The sequence below is a fragment of the Neovison vison genome, chromosome 11 (assembly GCF_020171115.1).
Source record: "Neovison vison isolate M4711 chromosome 11, ASM_NN_V1, whole genome shotgun sequence".
Taxonomy (NCBI): Eukaryota; Metazoa; Chordata; class Mammalia; order Carnivora; family Mustelidae; genus Neogale; species Neogale vison.
Genome location: NC_058101.1, coordinates 65,681,993 through 65,697,773, shown reverse-complemented (window position 1 = coordinate 65,697,773; position 15,781 = coordinate 65,681,993). Strand labels below are relative to the sequence as shown.

The window sequence follows — 15,781 nt, the reverse complement described above, 5'->3', positions numbered from 1 at the left end:
TCCTCTGGTCCTCCCCTGCACACACACACACACACACACACACACACACACTCACACACACACACACTCAGCTCCAGGTAATTCTAGACCCTTCAGAAACCCTTTGGGGGAGTCATTGGGAGAACACTGAACTCTGGGCGCCTGAGGTCGAGAGTTCCTGGGTTTACTGCTCCATGCCCCAGGAGCAAGGCCCAGGTTTGTATGCCATGGGTATTCAATAGATGCTTGTTGGAAGGAGTAGCAGACTGTCACAGAACAAATGTGGGCTGGAGTGTCCTTGAGGGTGCAGGGCAGTGTGAGAACAACATGAGGCAGGCAGGAGCCCCCTTCCATGGCTTCCATGGTGCTTCTGGGCCAGGTGGGGGATGTGGGGACAGGAAAAGGGGCCCGGTGCTCCAAGGCCTGCTGCTGCCATGCTTCCTGGACAGGAAGGGAGCTTCAGCGCCCGCCCTGTATGCTGTGGTCACAGTGGTGCCCCAGTGCTGGGCTCGAGTGCCTCTCAACAAAGGAGATTGCACCTGCAGGCTTCTAGAAGCTCAGGGCTGACCTAGGGGTCTGGTAGTAGTGAAAGGAGGCGAAGTCTTCATCCCCTGGAGAGGCCAGCGAACAGCAGTTCTGGCTGGTGAGGCTGTGGGTTTGGGGCTTGCTAGGAGAGTCCTCCGTTCAAAACTTTCCTGTGGAGGACAGGATTGGCTGAACTTCTGAGAATTTGCTTCACAATTGATACTGTTATAATGAAATCTGAAATAGTAATAAAAAAAAACTCGAATAAGCAAAATTGAAAAGGGGGGCAAGATTCGTTCAAACAGTTTGTCCAGAGCTCCCTGGAAGCCAGAGTAAAAAGGGAAATATGCCCAAACCCGGACTCAATGATAATTTGGTGAGAGTTTTAAAAGGCTCTGCCCTTTCCAAATGTAAATTTATTTTAAAATATCAAATTTACCTTTCCAGACAACAAATGCTCCCCTGACCCTCAGATGGTCTAATAATGTGACCTGTCCCCTCTTCCAGTTCAGTGAGACTCTTCAGCTTAGCACCTCCTTTGTGCCTAGAAATGAATGTTAAACATTCATCACCAGCTCTTGGTTCCTGCATGGACGTTTGCAAAATCTTCCGAGTTCCTGCTTCCTTTTGTGCCCAGAGCAGCCGTGCCATGCAGGAAGCCTCCTCTCCTTCTATAGGCGCAGAAGTGCCCGTCATCTGGTGGGGAGGCGGGTGAGTGCCAAGCACCCAGCTAGGGAATGGTGCCCCTGAGGCTTGAGCCAAGGCCTTCAGACTCTGAAGCCTGGGAGCTCACCCTGCTGTGACAGATGCTTTCGAAGGAGGTGGCCTTGTTTCTGAAACTTGACACAAGGCTTCAGGTAGGTGGGCGTTGAAGAGAAGGCTCTATAGAACAGGGGGAAAATGGGAGGTGCCATAGGCCACCCTTAGACCCTTGTGAGTGGACAAGGGGGGCTGCTGCATGGGGACAGGGAACAGAAGGAAACAGGAGAGATGGAAACCAGAGGGCAGACCCAGGCCAAGAGTCCCAAGCATGTCCCAGAGGCAATGAGGAGCCATAGAGGGCTGTTGAGTGAGGGGTGCCGGGAGTAGCCTGAGCAGTGTGGTTTGCCTGCAGGTTGTGGGGCTGGGGGAGGTGCTGTGGCCCCCCACAGTGGGGTGAAAGGTGAAAGCTGCCTTTCCCTGGGGCAGCTATAGAGGTAGGAGTCCAGCTGGAGTCCTGGGCTCTGAGCATCCCTCGGAGTCCTCTTCTGCTCTCTGGCCCTGAGTCTGTTGCTTAGAAACAGGATAAGCACTTGGCATTGGACGCCTACGCCATTCCATCCCTGGAGAAGCACACCCCTCCTTCTGAGGCTTGCACAAGTGCGGCTGCTCTGGGCCGCCTCCCCCACTGGAGGAGGGTCTCCTCCCCGGGGGTGCTTGTTGCTTCTCTTCCTCCAGGCTCCAGCTCTGAACAGGTTGCTGGTCTCGTTGCCACAGGGCAGCCCTCCCAAGGGCCTGGCACCATAATGTCAGGTACAGCTGTGGGCCTGGCTGCCCCAGGCGAACTATCCCACTCACCCCTGCTTGCCCCGGGCAAGCTGTGTTCCCTCTCTGGGACTTGGGACTGGGCTCGGGATCAGAAGTATGTGTGGGCACGGGTCTGGGACAGGGTGGGCAGGCGGTGAGGCCTTGGGGGCCCAGAGTGGGGAGCAGCTTTGTCTGAGCCAAGGGGCCCTGAGGTCTGTTCTTGGGCTTGGCCCCCCATTCTGCACCCACCCTGGGTCCGTGCTTCACCGGCTGGGGCTCAGCCCAACCAGGGCGTTGATGGATTCACACCCAGAGCTGGGGTCATACTGGAGCTGGGGCCCCTGGAGACCCCTCCAGAGTCAGGAGGAAGGGGACAGGGCCGTGGGTCCACAGCCCTTCCCTCTGAGACCATCTGGTCTGTGGCCCTTGGAGATTCTGTGTCTTCTTCTCTGAGAGAGGCTTCCCAACCCCCTGGCTGGCCCACTTCTGCCTGGGAGACGGGGCAGCGAGGCTGTGAGCTGTATGCCTTGTGGGGTACCATGACTGCTATTGGGGTGCACCTGCCTTGTGGAGAGCTGTAGCTCCCAGCAGCCAACACCCACTCCTGGCCACCTTCCAGCCACGCACCTCACGCCCTCGTGCAGCAGTCAGGGGTGGGTGTCGCCGGTTTAGCTCCGAGCCCCTGTGCGTGGGGTGCACTTGAACGCGCTTTCTCTCTCCCAGCAGCTGCTCCCACTTTTCCACTGTTTGGGGCTTTCAGAGAAATGACAGGTCCCACTCATAACATATCAGCATTTGCATGTTTTAGACCTCAGTGGGCTCCATGCTTTCTGAAGTCAAGCTCAGATTCGACGCGGAGCCCTTCCTGCTTCCCGACCCGGTTTGACCTGGAGGGCAGGAGCGACAGTGGGCCTGACCCTCTCAGTTCACAGCTGGCGCTCATTGCCGTTGCCGTGATGAGCTAGTCTAGGGTGTGTGGGTGAGTGGGTGGCCTTCCCGACAACCTCTGCCCTCAGCAGTGGGGACACACTCCCTCGAGGACATTCCCTCTGCTGATGACTCGTCACCAGATCCTGTGCTGTCATTTACAAAGCCCTGCAAAGCCACACTGAGCTCCAGTTGTGTTTGGAAAGTGAGGATTGCTGTTTCCATGACAACGGTCCTTCGAGCGCATTGCTCTATCTCGGAGGTCAGGGCTTGCGGTTCTGAGACTCTTCCTGAGGTCGCTGGGATGAGTGAGGGGCTGAGGCCGGTGTCCGGTCTGCGTTCCCCTGCAGCTGCAGCTGACACGCTGACCTAGAGCCTCTGGGTCCTCCCCTGGGGCAGGAGGCAGAGTGTGCTGTCGGAGGCATCCTCAGATGGTGACCGGGGGACATCAGGCCATCGTTGTCTTCCCGTCGTGACAACAGCAGCACGAGTCCCAGCATTCAGCCCTATGTGCATGGAGTTGGTTGTCAGACACCCCCGTGGGCCTAGAGCTGTTAGCTGTCCTCAGCCGCGTAAAAGTGTCGAGCCTAGATCTTCACTACCCCCATAAAATGCATTCCCCACTGTGCTGAGCACAGAGACGTGCAAGACTTGCCCACGGTCACACAGCTGGGGAGGGCATCCTGGCTCCAAGGGCCACATTTCTAACTGCTGCTCACCCTGCCGCCCTGCCACCCCAGGCTTGATGCGGGGTGGCGTGCTCCTCTGCTCTATGTGTTTCTGGAGAAGCACGCTAAGGCTCCGAGCTGGGTTTCTCGACTCGGGCGCTGCTGACTGGGCCCAGATGATTCTCGCCGTGGGGCCGTCCTTTCTGCTGGAAGACATTGAGCAGCATCTCTGACCTCGGCCTCCAGGTGCCTGGAGTAGGCCCCCTCCAGCTGTGGCCATCTGAAGTGTCTCCAGACATTTCCAAGGGTGCCCTGGGGAGCACAGTCATCCTCGGTTTCAGTTTCGAGGCAGTGACCTGGAGCTTATAGAGCAAGCCTGCGCTCAAAGCCAGACTGCTCGAATCCACAACGGGCACGTGCGAGTTGCGGGGTTGCGTTGTCCCTGTGCTGCTGGGGGACTGAGGGAGGGAGTGGGCTGGGGATGGGGTTTGAATGCCTCCTGAGCTTGAGAGGGGAGGACATTCTCTTGGTCCCCACTCATTCATTCACTCATTCACGAGTGTGTCCACTCGGCAAGGTTGAGCGGCCAGCCCATGCTGGGCCCCCAGGGTCCCCAGATGAACAAGCCGCTCTTATCCCTCGTGGCCCTGGATCTCGGAGCGCAGGTCCAAGTTTCGGCTGTTGCACATGAATTTGAACAGTGTGGTAACTTAGGAAAGCCAGAGCTTGACCAACAGTTTCGTGGGCATCAAATATTTTCTCTTCTTAAAGCCAATGATGCCCTGTCTGCCGAGAAGCAGGGCAGGAGCAGGAGTCCGAAGGGCATCTGTGGAGCCCCTGCTAGGCACCCTGCCTACGTCCCATCCCCTTCTGTCCTGGTGGGAGGTGGTCTTTGCAGGCGTGGTGAGTGTGGTCTTTGCCTTTTGTCATTTAATGGGACCACTCCACCCCACCTGCAAGGAAACGTGGGCCCACAGAGGATAGGGCTGCTTGGTTCAGTGTGACCCAAAGAGTGCTGGGCGCCCTGGTGTGGCCGCCCACAGCTGGAAGGCCTTGAGGCAGCTGGGCAGCTGGTCAGGACCCGGAGGCCCTGGGACCCAGGAGCCATCGAGCAGGGACAGGCACTGGGAGGCAGAGAGGAGGTGTGGGGATCCAGCCCAGGTGAGGACCATGGGATAAGAAGCACGCATCACCCGAGGGCAGTTTGCCAAGGGAGGAATCCCCGAGCTGCCCTCCTGGGGCCTGGCTTGGACTTGGGCTGACTCGGAGCAGGAACACGGGTGGGAGACTGGGCGGTCTTTCTGTGTCTGGGATGAGGTACAGATGGCCACGGAAGGAGGTCCAGATGGGTGGGCCAGGAGGGCTTCCTGGGAGGGGCATCCTGGCAGGGGAGCGCCCAGGGGAAGGAGTGGCAGGGGGCACAGCTCCTTGGGGCCGCACGTTGGCCAGGTCACTTAGGTTCACATTCTCCTTGTCAACCGAAGATGACAGATGGGGACCCCCAGACCTGCTGCCTCCCCTCCAAGCAGCCCCCACCCTGCAGTGCACTATTGTTCCAGGGCACACCTGCTGTGGGGGGTGAGCACCCAGCCTCAGGCCAGCATGGCCTCTGTCAGCTCCCGGCCCAGGCTGCATGCAGTCAGCACTCAATGCATGCAGGGGTGAACTTTGTGATCGGTTTTCTACATGTTCACATTGGCTGGTATGTCTCAGGGTCCCTCCAGTACACCCAGCTGGACTGTCCCCTCTGTCCCCTCTGTCCCCTCCCACAGGTTGGCTCTAAGCACTTTTGCCTCTGGTGATCCAGTGGTCTGGTCCCACATGCCTCTGGCCCATGGTGATGATGTCTGTGTCCTGTTCTTTTTTTCTTTCAGGTTGTGGAGGCTGCGGCACAGAAATAAAAAATGGCCAGTCCCTGGTGGCTTTGGAGAAACACTGGCATTTGGGCTGTTTTAAGTGTGAGACGTGTGGAAAGCAGCTGGACGCAGAGTACATAAGCAAGTGAGTGGCGGGTTCCTCCTGTGGTCGCTCCTGTCCTGTCAGGCCCTACGTGTTTGTCCCCCAACCTGGCATCTTTTCCTAGCAGCCTGGCTTCCTCATTGTGGTCTGCAAAAACCTCAGCTCCAAATCTGTGGATCGAAACAGAGATTGTGCCCCCTTCTCTGCCTTTGTAAATGCATCCCCTTGCCTGTCCCCAGGGGTCACCCTCATGAGGCGCCTGGGGCACCTGTAGCTTGCACGGTGGAGGCCAGCTGACTCCAGCAGCGGGAGTGAGGGGAAGAGGGCTGAGCCACCTCAGCTATCACAGAGCTGATGTAGGACTCAGCCCCAGCTCCCACTTCTACAGTGCCTGGCCATCTGGCTGCTGCTCCTGGCCGACCCCATATCCCCAGACCCCAGACGCGTGGCCAGGATGCCGTTATGGGTTGGAGGGCACATCTTACCCGAAAGCTGTGCAGATGGAGCCTCTGGGAGATCTTAGCCCCAAGCAGAAGCAGCTGGTTTCCCAGGAAGTGGTGCATTTCAGCCCCTGGCATTGGGGACTATGTCAGGGAAGCCCCTTTGGCCCAGAGTTAAGGGGACAGCTGAAAGGTGCAGAGCAGGCTCCTTTCTGCGAGTTGGGGCTCTGTGGGCAGCTCATTTGGGAGAGCCTGTGGGTTCTTGATGCCAGAGGGAGCAGAACTGGCCCAGGAACTGGCTGTGTGATAGAACCACACAGAATGAAGCCTGTGTGTGTGTGCACACACATGCACACACATGCATGTACACACATCCACACACACATGCATACATGCACACCTGGGTGCATATACACACGCACACACATGCATAGACATGTGAACATGCATTCTCACACATGTGTGCACACATATGTACACACCCGCATGTGCACATGCATGCACAGAGTGCACATGCACACGCATTCACTCACACATGCACAGACACACATTCACACATGTGTGTGCGCACACACATATACACAGATGCATGCACATGCTCACATGCACACACATACATGCACACACATGTGTACACATATCCACACACATCAATGCACACACATTCATGCATGCACACACATGCATCCACATATGCATGCACACACAGTCATACACATGCACATATGCACACACGGGTGCATACACACATTCACACATGCACGCACACATCCACACACAGGTACACATGCATGCACATATGCATGCACACATGTACATTCACACGCATCTACACATGCACACACTCATACACACACAGTACAGCATGAGTACATGTCACTGGGCATCCAGATCAGGTCACCGGTGTGCCCCCTCCATCTCCTGGCTGCTCTTCTACCCTCCCTGTACAGGAGGCCACTCACAGGGGAAATGGGGTGACGGTATTGGGGGGTCTCTCTGTCTGCTGTCCTACAACCCCGGGTGAGTCCATACTCATCTCAAAACAAAACATTCTCAGTTAGAATCCCCAAACCAAGATGAGCCTCTGTCTGGGCTGGATCAGGTGGGGGAAGGTACTGGCCTCTCCTCTGTCGTAGTGAAGGAAAGGAGGGGAGTGACTCCCATGAAGGCAGCCCCAGGAGACAGAGCACTTTAAAATAAAATAAAATAAACGTGCCCAGCCCCCAGGGTGCTCGCTACCGAGGTAGCTCACCCACACAGCTTGCCTGTCACTCAGCAGCCTCCAGAGCAGTCCTGGAATTGACAGGGAGGTGCGTTGGTGTTGCTATGGAGATATTATCATTGAGCCTTCTGGGTTTGGGGCACACATACCCATGGTGGGGATGACAGGGCCCCTGAGGTCAGTGACATTTGAAAGAAGATCCCGAGGGCTCAGTTTATCTCTTCCTCTCCTGGATGGAAGGGCTTCCTCCTCTCTGTTCAGAGACTTAACTTGCAGCCACCGCAGCCCCAGGGGCCCATAACCCCCCACTGCCCTTCCTCCACAGGCCACCTCCTCCAGGAAGCCTTCCTGTCCTGTGTCCTACAGAACGTCCAGAGGGGGTCTTAGCTCTGGTTTCCCAAAAGTCAAGAACTCTTACCTTGTGTTGGCAGCTGCGTAAAAATGAAAAACCCAACCTGGAGTAACAGGGCAACATCCTCGGTTCGGGGGAGGGGAGATGTGTGCAGGCAGCAGTGCCCCTGCCTGCCAATGACCTCCACACCCAACTCCTGCTGAGCCGGGCCCAGCCTGGCCAGGGGTGGGGGGTAGGCCTGGTTAATAATAACAGTGGCCTTGGCCACCAACTGGCAGGTGCCTGCCGTGTGCTAGGCGCTGGCCATACCTTCTCGTCTTTAGAAGTTATTGTAATTTCTCCCGTTTTATGGCTGGGGAAAGCGAGGCTCAGAGAGGTTATGCGACTTGCCCAGGGCACAGAGCAGGGGCGTGGTCACGTGTGAGCCTGTTCATGTCGCCGCTGCCCACCAGCACCTCCCGCATGGAGCACAACCACCAAGCCAGGAACCTTGTCCCCACCTCCGGGCCTTCCCTTGGCTGCCACAAAGCCTCCTGCCATTTTCTATTGTAATAATTAATTCCAGTCACTTTCAGATCAGCTCCCGCCACATGCTAGGTGCTGTGCCTGGTTGTGTGCCCGCACTACCTTCCCACCAGCAGCCCGGAAAACCAGCTGCCTCCCTCACTGTGCCTTCAGGGGAGGCTCAGCATTGAAGTGAGTCGCCCCAGGCTGCCCACATCCTTGGAGTGGCTCCCAAAACCGTGTGTCACCTGTCACCACTTCCCTATGCCACAAACATGGTGGGCACGCCATAAATACACGTGCAGAGTGGACAGGTCACCCGTGGCCCTCCTGACCCCTCCCACATGGCCTCTGCTGCCTCACCCAGGGGACAGAGAGGTGCTGTCCCACCTACCATGTATGCCATGTGACATTGCGTCCTCCTCAAACGTGGTCCCTGGCTTGGGAACCTTTGTCACACAGGCTTAGTGGCTCATGATTTTGGAAGGCGCCCTGGACCCGCTTTGGAGGGAATCTCTTTACTCAGCATCCCCTGGAGAGTAAATAGGCCATTTCCCACCCACATGTCCAACGTGGCCCAGAGTAAACCGGAAGGAAGAGCCCCATGGTCGGGGAGAGATGGCCTATTTACGGTTTCCCAGATGCAGCCCTTATCCCCGCAGCTGAGCCTCTCAAGGCAGCCATCAGCCCTCACTCAGCCAACAGGGCCCCCAGGCGAGCCCCCTACGATCCCTGACAGCCTGTCTCATTGCAGGGACGGGCTGCCCTACTGCGAGGCTGACTACCACACCAAGTTTGGCATCCGCTGTGACGGCTGTGAGAAGTACATCACAGGGCATGTGCTGGAGGTGAGTGGGTCTCTGGGTGCCCTCTCCGAGGCATGCCCTGCTCCCCTGCCTCTCATGGTGTCTGCTGTTCATGTGTGTTTATGCAAGAATTTGTGCCCCTGAGACTTTGCCTCCCCCATCCTCTCAGCTCTGCCAGGGGGCAGCTTCCTTAGCCTTACAAGGCCTGCTCTGTGATGGCCAGCTCCTCCAGGAAGCCTTCCCTGGATGCTGTCTCTCCCGGGCCCTCTGCAAAGCGGATGGAGTTGGAGAGGTGGGGGCTTGAGAGCTTGGGCCCAGCCGTCTCATGTCTAGATGGGGGTCTGAGGCCTGGAGGAGTGGAGGTGAGCCCAGAAGGCAAGGCCACGTGCCCACAGGAGACCCTGAGTGGTCACCTGGCAGCCCCAGTCATACAGTGGTCATGGGGTAGGCAGGCTTTCCGGGAGATGCCGACAGATCGTCTTTTGATCCTGGTGGGAGTTTCCAGGTTCTGTCTCTGAAAAATACACGCAGTGTGCACTTTGGTACCGTTGTTCAGTAAGATAAACCCCATGAGATGACCATACCCTACCTACCTGCTTGTCACACCCAGCCTGTCCCTCTCCCCATTCTTCAGCCCCCGTTGGCTCTGTGCTGGGGCCTGCCCATGTTCCCAGAGAAGGCACAGGTCACCGAGGACCTGAGGGAATGAGGAAGGTGCACTGAGCCCGCTGGGGTGCTAGGGACCCTTTCCCACCAGGTCACAGATGGGGCTCTGGGGGTGGGAGGATAGGTGTGGGGCTGAGGCTTTCGGGCACCCACTGCCATCCCCGACAAAGACTTCTGAGCCTCAGAATGCCCGGGTCACACTGGCATTTTAAATAGTGTGGAGCTGCTGCTGAGGCTGGAGGCTGAAGGCTGGGGACAGTGGGACGCGTGGGGGTACACCTTGAGAGTCCCCAAGGGTTCCTGCCCCGCCTGCCCCCACAGCTGGTGCCTGGCACATATTCAACATCCCCAGGGCCACGGCGGAATTGCACACTGAGCGCTGAGCTATTTGTCTCGAAATTACATATGATGTCCCTCTGAACCGCAGGGACAGACTTGTCATAGGGCCTCAACCCCCACCCACTTTCCCTCTCACTCCCTTCCGAGAGGGAAGGGGAAAGGGAAGGGGGTGTCAGACCCATCCACAGGGCAGGACCGCCTCTCCCCTCATTCCCAGGAAGGGAACCCCCTCAGGCCAGTGCATAGCGCGAGGGGCCTCACGGTGGGTGTGACCACATGCTCATGGACCGCGGAGAGTGTGCACAGCACACGTTGGGGGCAGATCACGGATAACGCGGGCACAGGTAGCTCTTTGGCTGGTTTCCTTTCAGTTTTTCCTGTCTCCATGTAATTCTGGTTGAGACCAAACTGTTGATACATTATATTCCGAGTCTGTCCAAGTTGCATTTCCTAAGTAGCAGGTCCCCACATTTTTGTTTCTGGTGGGTTTTGGGTACTGTGGGCCTTTCTGTTAAACAGCTGCATGGGAACATAGCTCGTAGACCGCACCATTCAGCGCATGTCACGCGCTGGTGGTCGGTATCCACATAGACGCGTGCTCGGCGAATATCCATTTGGCGGTGTTTCCATCACCTCAACAAGAACCCAACCCCCTGGCTGCCACTGCCCCAGCCCCAACCCCGGCCCCATGGGTCTCCCTGCTGTCTCCACGGGCTTCCGTCTTCTGCACGGGGCACGTGAACAGGGAGAGTGTGCGGGCCTCTGTGCCGGGCTAGCTCACAGGGTGGGGTGTCCAGGGCGTTCCCGGGGGTCAGGGTGGGTCCATCTGGCATTAGATTCCATCACAGGACTATTTTAGAATGTAGTAAGCTGATTGTTTATCGTCAGATGTAGCCCAGCTCTCTAGCTTTTTACTACGATAAACAGCACAGTGACGAACATCTTTTTTTTTTTTTTTTTTTTTTTTGGCATTTCTAGTTTTTCTTAAGATTTCTTCATCGAAATGCGGGCACTCAGTCAGCAACTGGGACCCTCTGAAGAGTCTCGAGAGTTAGGAAGTGCTTTCCAGAAAGATGACCCTAATTTCCCCTCTTACTGGCGTGTGGTACCCCCACCCCCGCAGTGGGAGTGTAGTCCTTAGGAATCCCTGCGTGTCTGCAGCTGGGTCTGTGGCTGGGAACCTCGGTCCTCACTTGCTTTGGTGACTTCCTTACATCCCTCGATGCGGGTCCTTCTGACAGCCCATCCTACCCCCAGACCGCAGCGCCTGTGTTAGTTCTACACAGGGGCGGGGTCTTCACGGGGAAGAGTCCTCGTGGTGGGGGTCTTCCCAGGAGTGGGGTCTTCATGGTCTGCAGCTCCATCTGCCGGTACAGGTCACAAGATGAAGCTGTTGGCAAAGGGTTGGCGGGCATCTTGTACGTATGGTCTTGGGTGGTGATATAATATTGACACCCACATCCTCTGAATATGTGGATGGAAACTATGACCTTCTTATGGGACCCCTGGCCCTATAAGTATTAGGGACCCGGCCTCATCTCTCCACTGCCAGTCTTTCAGACTGGCATTCCCCACAAGGCTATTCCAGACCCCCGCACACGTGTGCTGGGCCATTGGCCTCCCCAAGCAGGTGGCAGAGCCAGACTTGAACTGGGGCTACCCGGGCTCCTGGTACCTGTGAGAGCACCTCCTGGCGTGCAGCCTCTCCCCGCATGTAGACATCAGTTTGTGTGTTGTTTGAGCACTGTGCCATACTGTGCTACCTGACGGCAGAAAGTGGGGTGCATTTCAGGCTCAGGTGGGCTGAGCTGTTGCACTGCTGGTGTGTGGACCTAGCCCGGCCAGCTTCGGGGCATTCGCAGGCATCGGCCCCTGCACCCTGGGGGCGGGGGTGGAGACCGGACCCCAGCCCTGCCGCCTGCCCTCAGCAAGCGCTGTGCTGAGTGAGAGAACGTTCTAGTAGCTCAGGGATTCAATGAGACATCCTCTCCGAAGTGTCCCCAGCTCAGTGCTGGCCCCGTGGTAAATACTGGAGACTGGCGGCTTCCTTATTGTCAGCAGGTCATCAGCAGGCCTCCCCTCTGTGGGTGACTCCATGTGCACTGTATGTCCTTGATATTTAATGCTGGACCAAATATAGAATGGGGGGGGGGGTTCCGTGCCTGCGAACGTGCTTTCAGGTTTAGCTTCAGGAAGGGACCATCTTAATTATGAAGAACAGGAGAGAAACAGGTCTGGATTTTCCTCCTCGTCAGTGGTGGGGGATGTAGGGCCTCCCAGGGAAGATTAATGCTTTTGTTTTCGAGTTCCCCAGCGTGGCTGAGTCGGCGGGCTCTGCAAAGCTCTGAGCATCCTCCTTGCGAGGCGGCAGCTGCGGGCGGGCAGAGACGAGCCTGGCTCAGCAGAAGGGGAGCCGTTACCGCCGACGCGCCACCACCTGAACTTGGCCCAGAGTGTGCTGAGGCCCCGCTGGGCAGGCAGCAGGCTCTGGGTGGGGGTGGGGGGTGGCAGCAGGTGGCAGGATCTGAAAAAGAAGGAAGACCCAGATGTCTGGCTGAAGGCAGAGGGTGCCCGTCTTCACGGTCACACTGCCCCTTCCAGCCAGCTGACCTGCCTAGGGAGCGGGCACCGGAGAGGGGCCGTGGGGGCTGGCCGATTGGATCGGGCTCTGTTTCGAGGACCCCGTGCAGGTAGGAAGCCTGTCCAGGCGCTTCCGAGGGCTGATGGGGAGGCTGCAGAAACCATGCTGGGTGGCAGGTGGGTGGGCTTGCAGGGAGCTGGGACAGATCCTCCAGGTCAGACTCCCTGAGGCAGCTGTCACCCCCTACCCTGCTTTGTCCCCCACCAGATGCTTGTCCCGCTCAGAGCTTTCCTTTCCTCGGAGCCTGAGCAGGAGAGCAGCCCAGGCCCCCTTCCCTGCCAGCAGGAGCCATCAATCTGCTGCGTCTGTGTGTAGCGGGCACAATGCCATCTTGATGCCGGGCGCCAGCAGCGCCGGCCTGTCCGCCCGTGAAATGTGCATCTCGCGGCAACGCTGGAGCCCTTCCTCCCCTTCCTTAGTTATCCTAAATCTGTAGCATCATCTTCCCGGTGCCTTCTCTGAGCCTGTGTGTCTCGGGGTGTCTGTCTCGGGGAGCCAGCTCCATGCTGGCGTGCAGGCGGGGGGAGCCCTCTTGGTCTGGTGGGGACTTGGGAGGGGCTGTATGCCCCTGCCCTATTGCAGAAACCGAGGGCTGGGAGTGTGGGGGCAGAGGTGGGGGCCTGGGGCAGTGGGCTCACCCCACAGGAGAGCTGAAAGGTGGCTATGGGATTGTCTGCCAGGGACAGTGGTGTGACCAGACCAACTGGACCCTGACTTTAATAAGGGGGTGTTGAGTGAGGGAGAGGAGGGGGAGTCCTTGCTCAATACTTGCCTTCACCCCACCCTTGCCTGGTTCTCTCCAGCTGGAGTGCTTCCCCACACAGGTGGGAGTGTCCGGGGCGGGGACTGCCCCTGCCCTCCTTAACCCTTGAGGTGCTGCTGTCTGAGCCCCACCTTCCTGGAGCAGCCCTCTGTCTCCATGAGAAGCCCAGGGTCTCTCCCAGACCACTATTTATTCCTCCCTCCCTCTCCCCTCCCCCTGCCTGCCTTCCCTTCTCTCTTAACTCCCGCCCCATCCCCTACAGACCCTCTGATCACTCACTGTGTCCCCTGTCCCTGGCTGGCAGCTACTGGGCTTCCTGCCTGCACCTGACCCATTCCCAGGAGCCCTGGTTGGGGGGTGGGCGTGTCTCGCAGGCAGGTCCCACCCAGGGCAGGCAGCCCCTAAATATTTCTTCATTTCAAATAAGCCATCCCCTGGGGCTACAGGACCTGGATTATTTGCTTTCCTGTCTTCCTTTGGCGTGCTTCCTTTTCACCCTCCTAAGTAGGTATGATTGATAAAAATCAATGGGAGAAAATATATTCCAAAGAAACAAAAGCATTTCTTCAGGACAGAAACAAAGGCAACTTCCCAAGGCCCCACTGCTCCCTCTCTCTTTGTAATTTGATGAATGTGTTTATTAAAAAAAAAAAAAAGCATATTCAGAGGGAACACCTGTTTGTCATAAAAGAAACCGAAAGCTCATCCATAATGAACGCCATCACCCAGACTAAGCAGTGTTACCATTTAGAAATCACTGTTTTAGATCATATGTACATGTACACAGATGAACACACGGTACAGTCTCTGTGACACGGCGGAGACCCCAAGCCGAGAGTGAACACATGGGGTCAGCGATGGGGACAATGGCAGGGGTGAGGACAGGGGCTCGGGGGAGGGGCTGCTGATGGCTCTAGGGATTCGTGTGCATGGCCCTGCATGGTGAGGAGCTGAGCTGTTCTTCTGGGGGAGGGATGGAGCTCCTGGGGGTGCCCTAGGTTGTGGAGCCAAACCGGGAAGTCTTTGCGGCTTCCAGACGTTCCTGCCCAAGGCTTCGGTTGGCTTCATGTTGCATTTTGTTATCTGGACGCATGCTGGCGATGAAGTCTTTTCAGATCTGGATTCGGTTCTGGCCATTCGACAAGGAAGCTCAAGCCTTGATTCAGGCCACTGGGGGCACATGAGCAGCCCCCGGGGGACTGGTGGCCTCGGTGGGGGGCTCCTGCGGTGCCAGTGTCCAGGGGAGCATGCAGAGAGCAGCGGGGGAGGGAGGGCACAGCCTGTTGTCCAGGAAGTGGAAGTGGCCCAGGATGATGGGACGCCTTCCTCCCATGTGCCAGGGGTGTCCCTCTGTGCTGCCCACGGCTGGCCGTGGAAGGGGGGCCGTGAGTTTCTGGAGCCCAGAGACACTGCCCACATCCCCTGTGCTGGTTGTGCCCTGCCTGTCCGTGGTGGGACGTGATCCAGTCCTTCTGTGCTAACTTGGTCCTGAATGAGGAGCAGCACTTGCTGTAGGCCCCTGGAGCCCGCCTTCCTGCGTTCCTAATGAGCCTTGTTCCGTCTTACTAAAAATGATAGCCACTGGTCAGAGGCACAGACATCTTTTTAAAACCATGCACTGCAGAAGCTCATGAGTTTTTAATATTCTTCAGAAAGCTGAGCCATCTTGAGACCCACCTGGCACGGTGCTGGGCCATCTGCCTGGCTGGGGGCTGGGTGGTTGCACAGACCACAGGCTGGTGCTGACGCTTCAGGCCCGTAGTGCACGGGAATGGAGAGGAGAGGCTCTGAAAGGGCAGGGGCTGCAGCAGCCTTCCGATGATGTGGAACATCCGGTCACTGTGACCACCAGGAGAGAGGACAGGAGTGACCATGGGGCCCAATCCAAAGAGTGAGGGTGCTTTGACTTTGGGCTCTATAGCAGGTCTTAGTCCACCGGAGCTGCTGCAGCCATTCTGGGCGCTGCATGCTGAAACCCCAGACAGCGTTCCTCTCTGTGCTGGGGGCCGCAAGCCCGCCATCCCAGTGCTGGCCCCGCCCCTTCAGTTCCCGGGGAGGGCCCGCTGCTCGTACTGCAGACGGCCACTTCTCCCTGAGCCGGCATGTGGCAGAGACAGAGCTCTGGTGTCCCATCTTTTTTTTTTTTTTTTTTTTTTCTGGTGTCCCATCTTATGGGACACTGACATCCTCCTCGGACATCGCAGGGCCACAAGTTCCAGGACTCCAGTCCTTCCTAAGGCTGAAGGATATTCCACTGTGTGCCCAAACCACAGGGTTTTTTTTTCCCCCACTTGTACCCGGGGGCCATTTACCCTGGAGCCACCATGAAAATGGCTGTTTGGAAACTCACGTCCAAGTTGTGCAGACTTGTGTCTTGCTGGGCTCTTGTCTCCGTTTTGTTCCCACCCAGGAGTGGAGCTGCTGGGTCCAGTGGTAACTCTGCGTCTCCTTTCCAGGTGCTGGCAGCCACACCCGCATCCCCCC

At 57.4% G+C, this 15,781-nt stretch overlaps 1 protein-coding gene across 8 annotated transcripts in view; it reads left to right on the top strand.

Annotated features, from left to right (window-relative positions):
* Positions 1-15,781, top strand: part of ABLIM2 (actin binding LIM protein family member 2) — a 135,949-nt gene that overhangs the window by 50,862 nt on the left and 69,306 nt on the right. For all 8 annotated transcript variants that reach the window (XR_006386739.1, XM_044267859.1, XM_044267856.1 and 5 more), the window contains exons 5-6: positions 5,480-5,606; positions 8,837-8,930. Coding sequence is in view for 7 of the 8 variants with exons in the window: in XM_044267859.1 (XP_044123794.1) it covers positions 5,480-5,606; positions 8,837-8,930 (221 nt within the window). In the remaining variant the exon portion in view is untranslated. The remainder of the gene's footprint in view (positions 1-5,479; positions 5,607-8,836; positions 8,931-15,781) is intronic.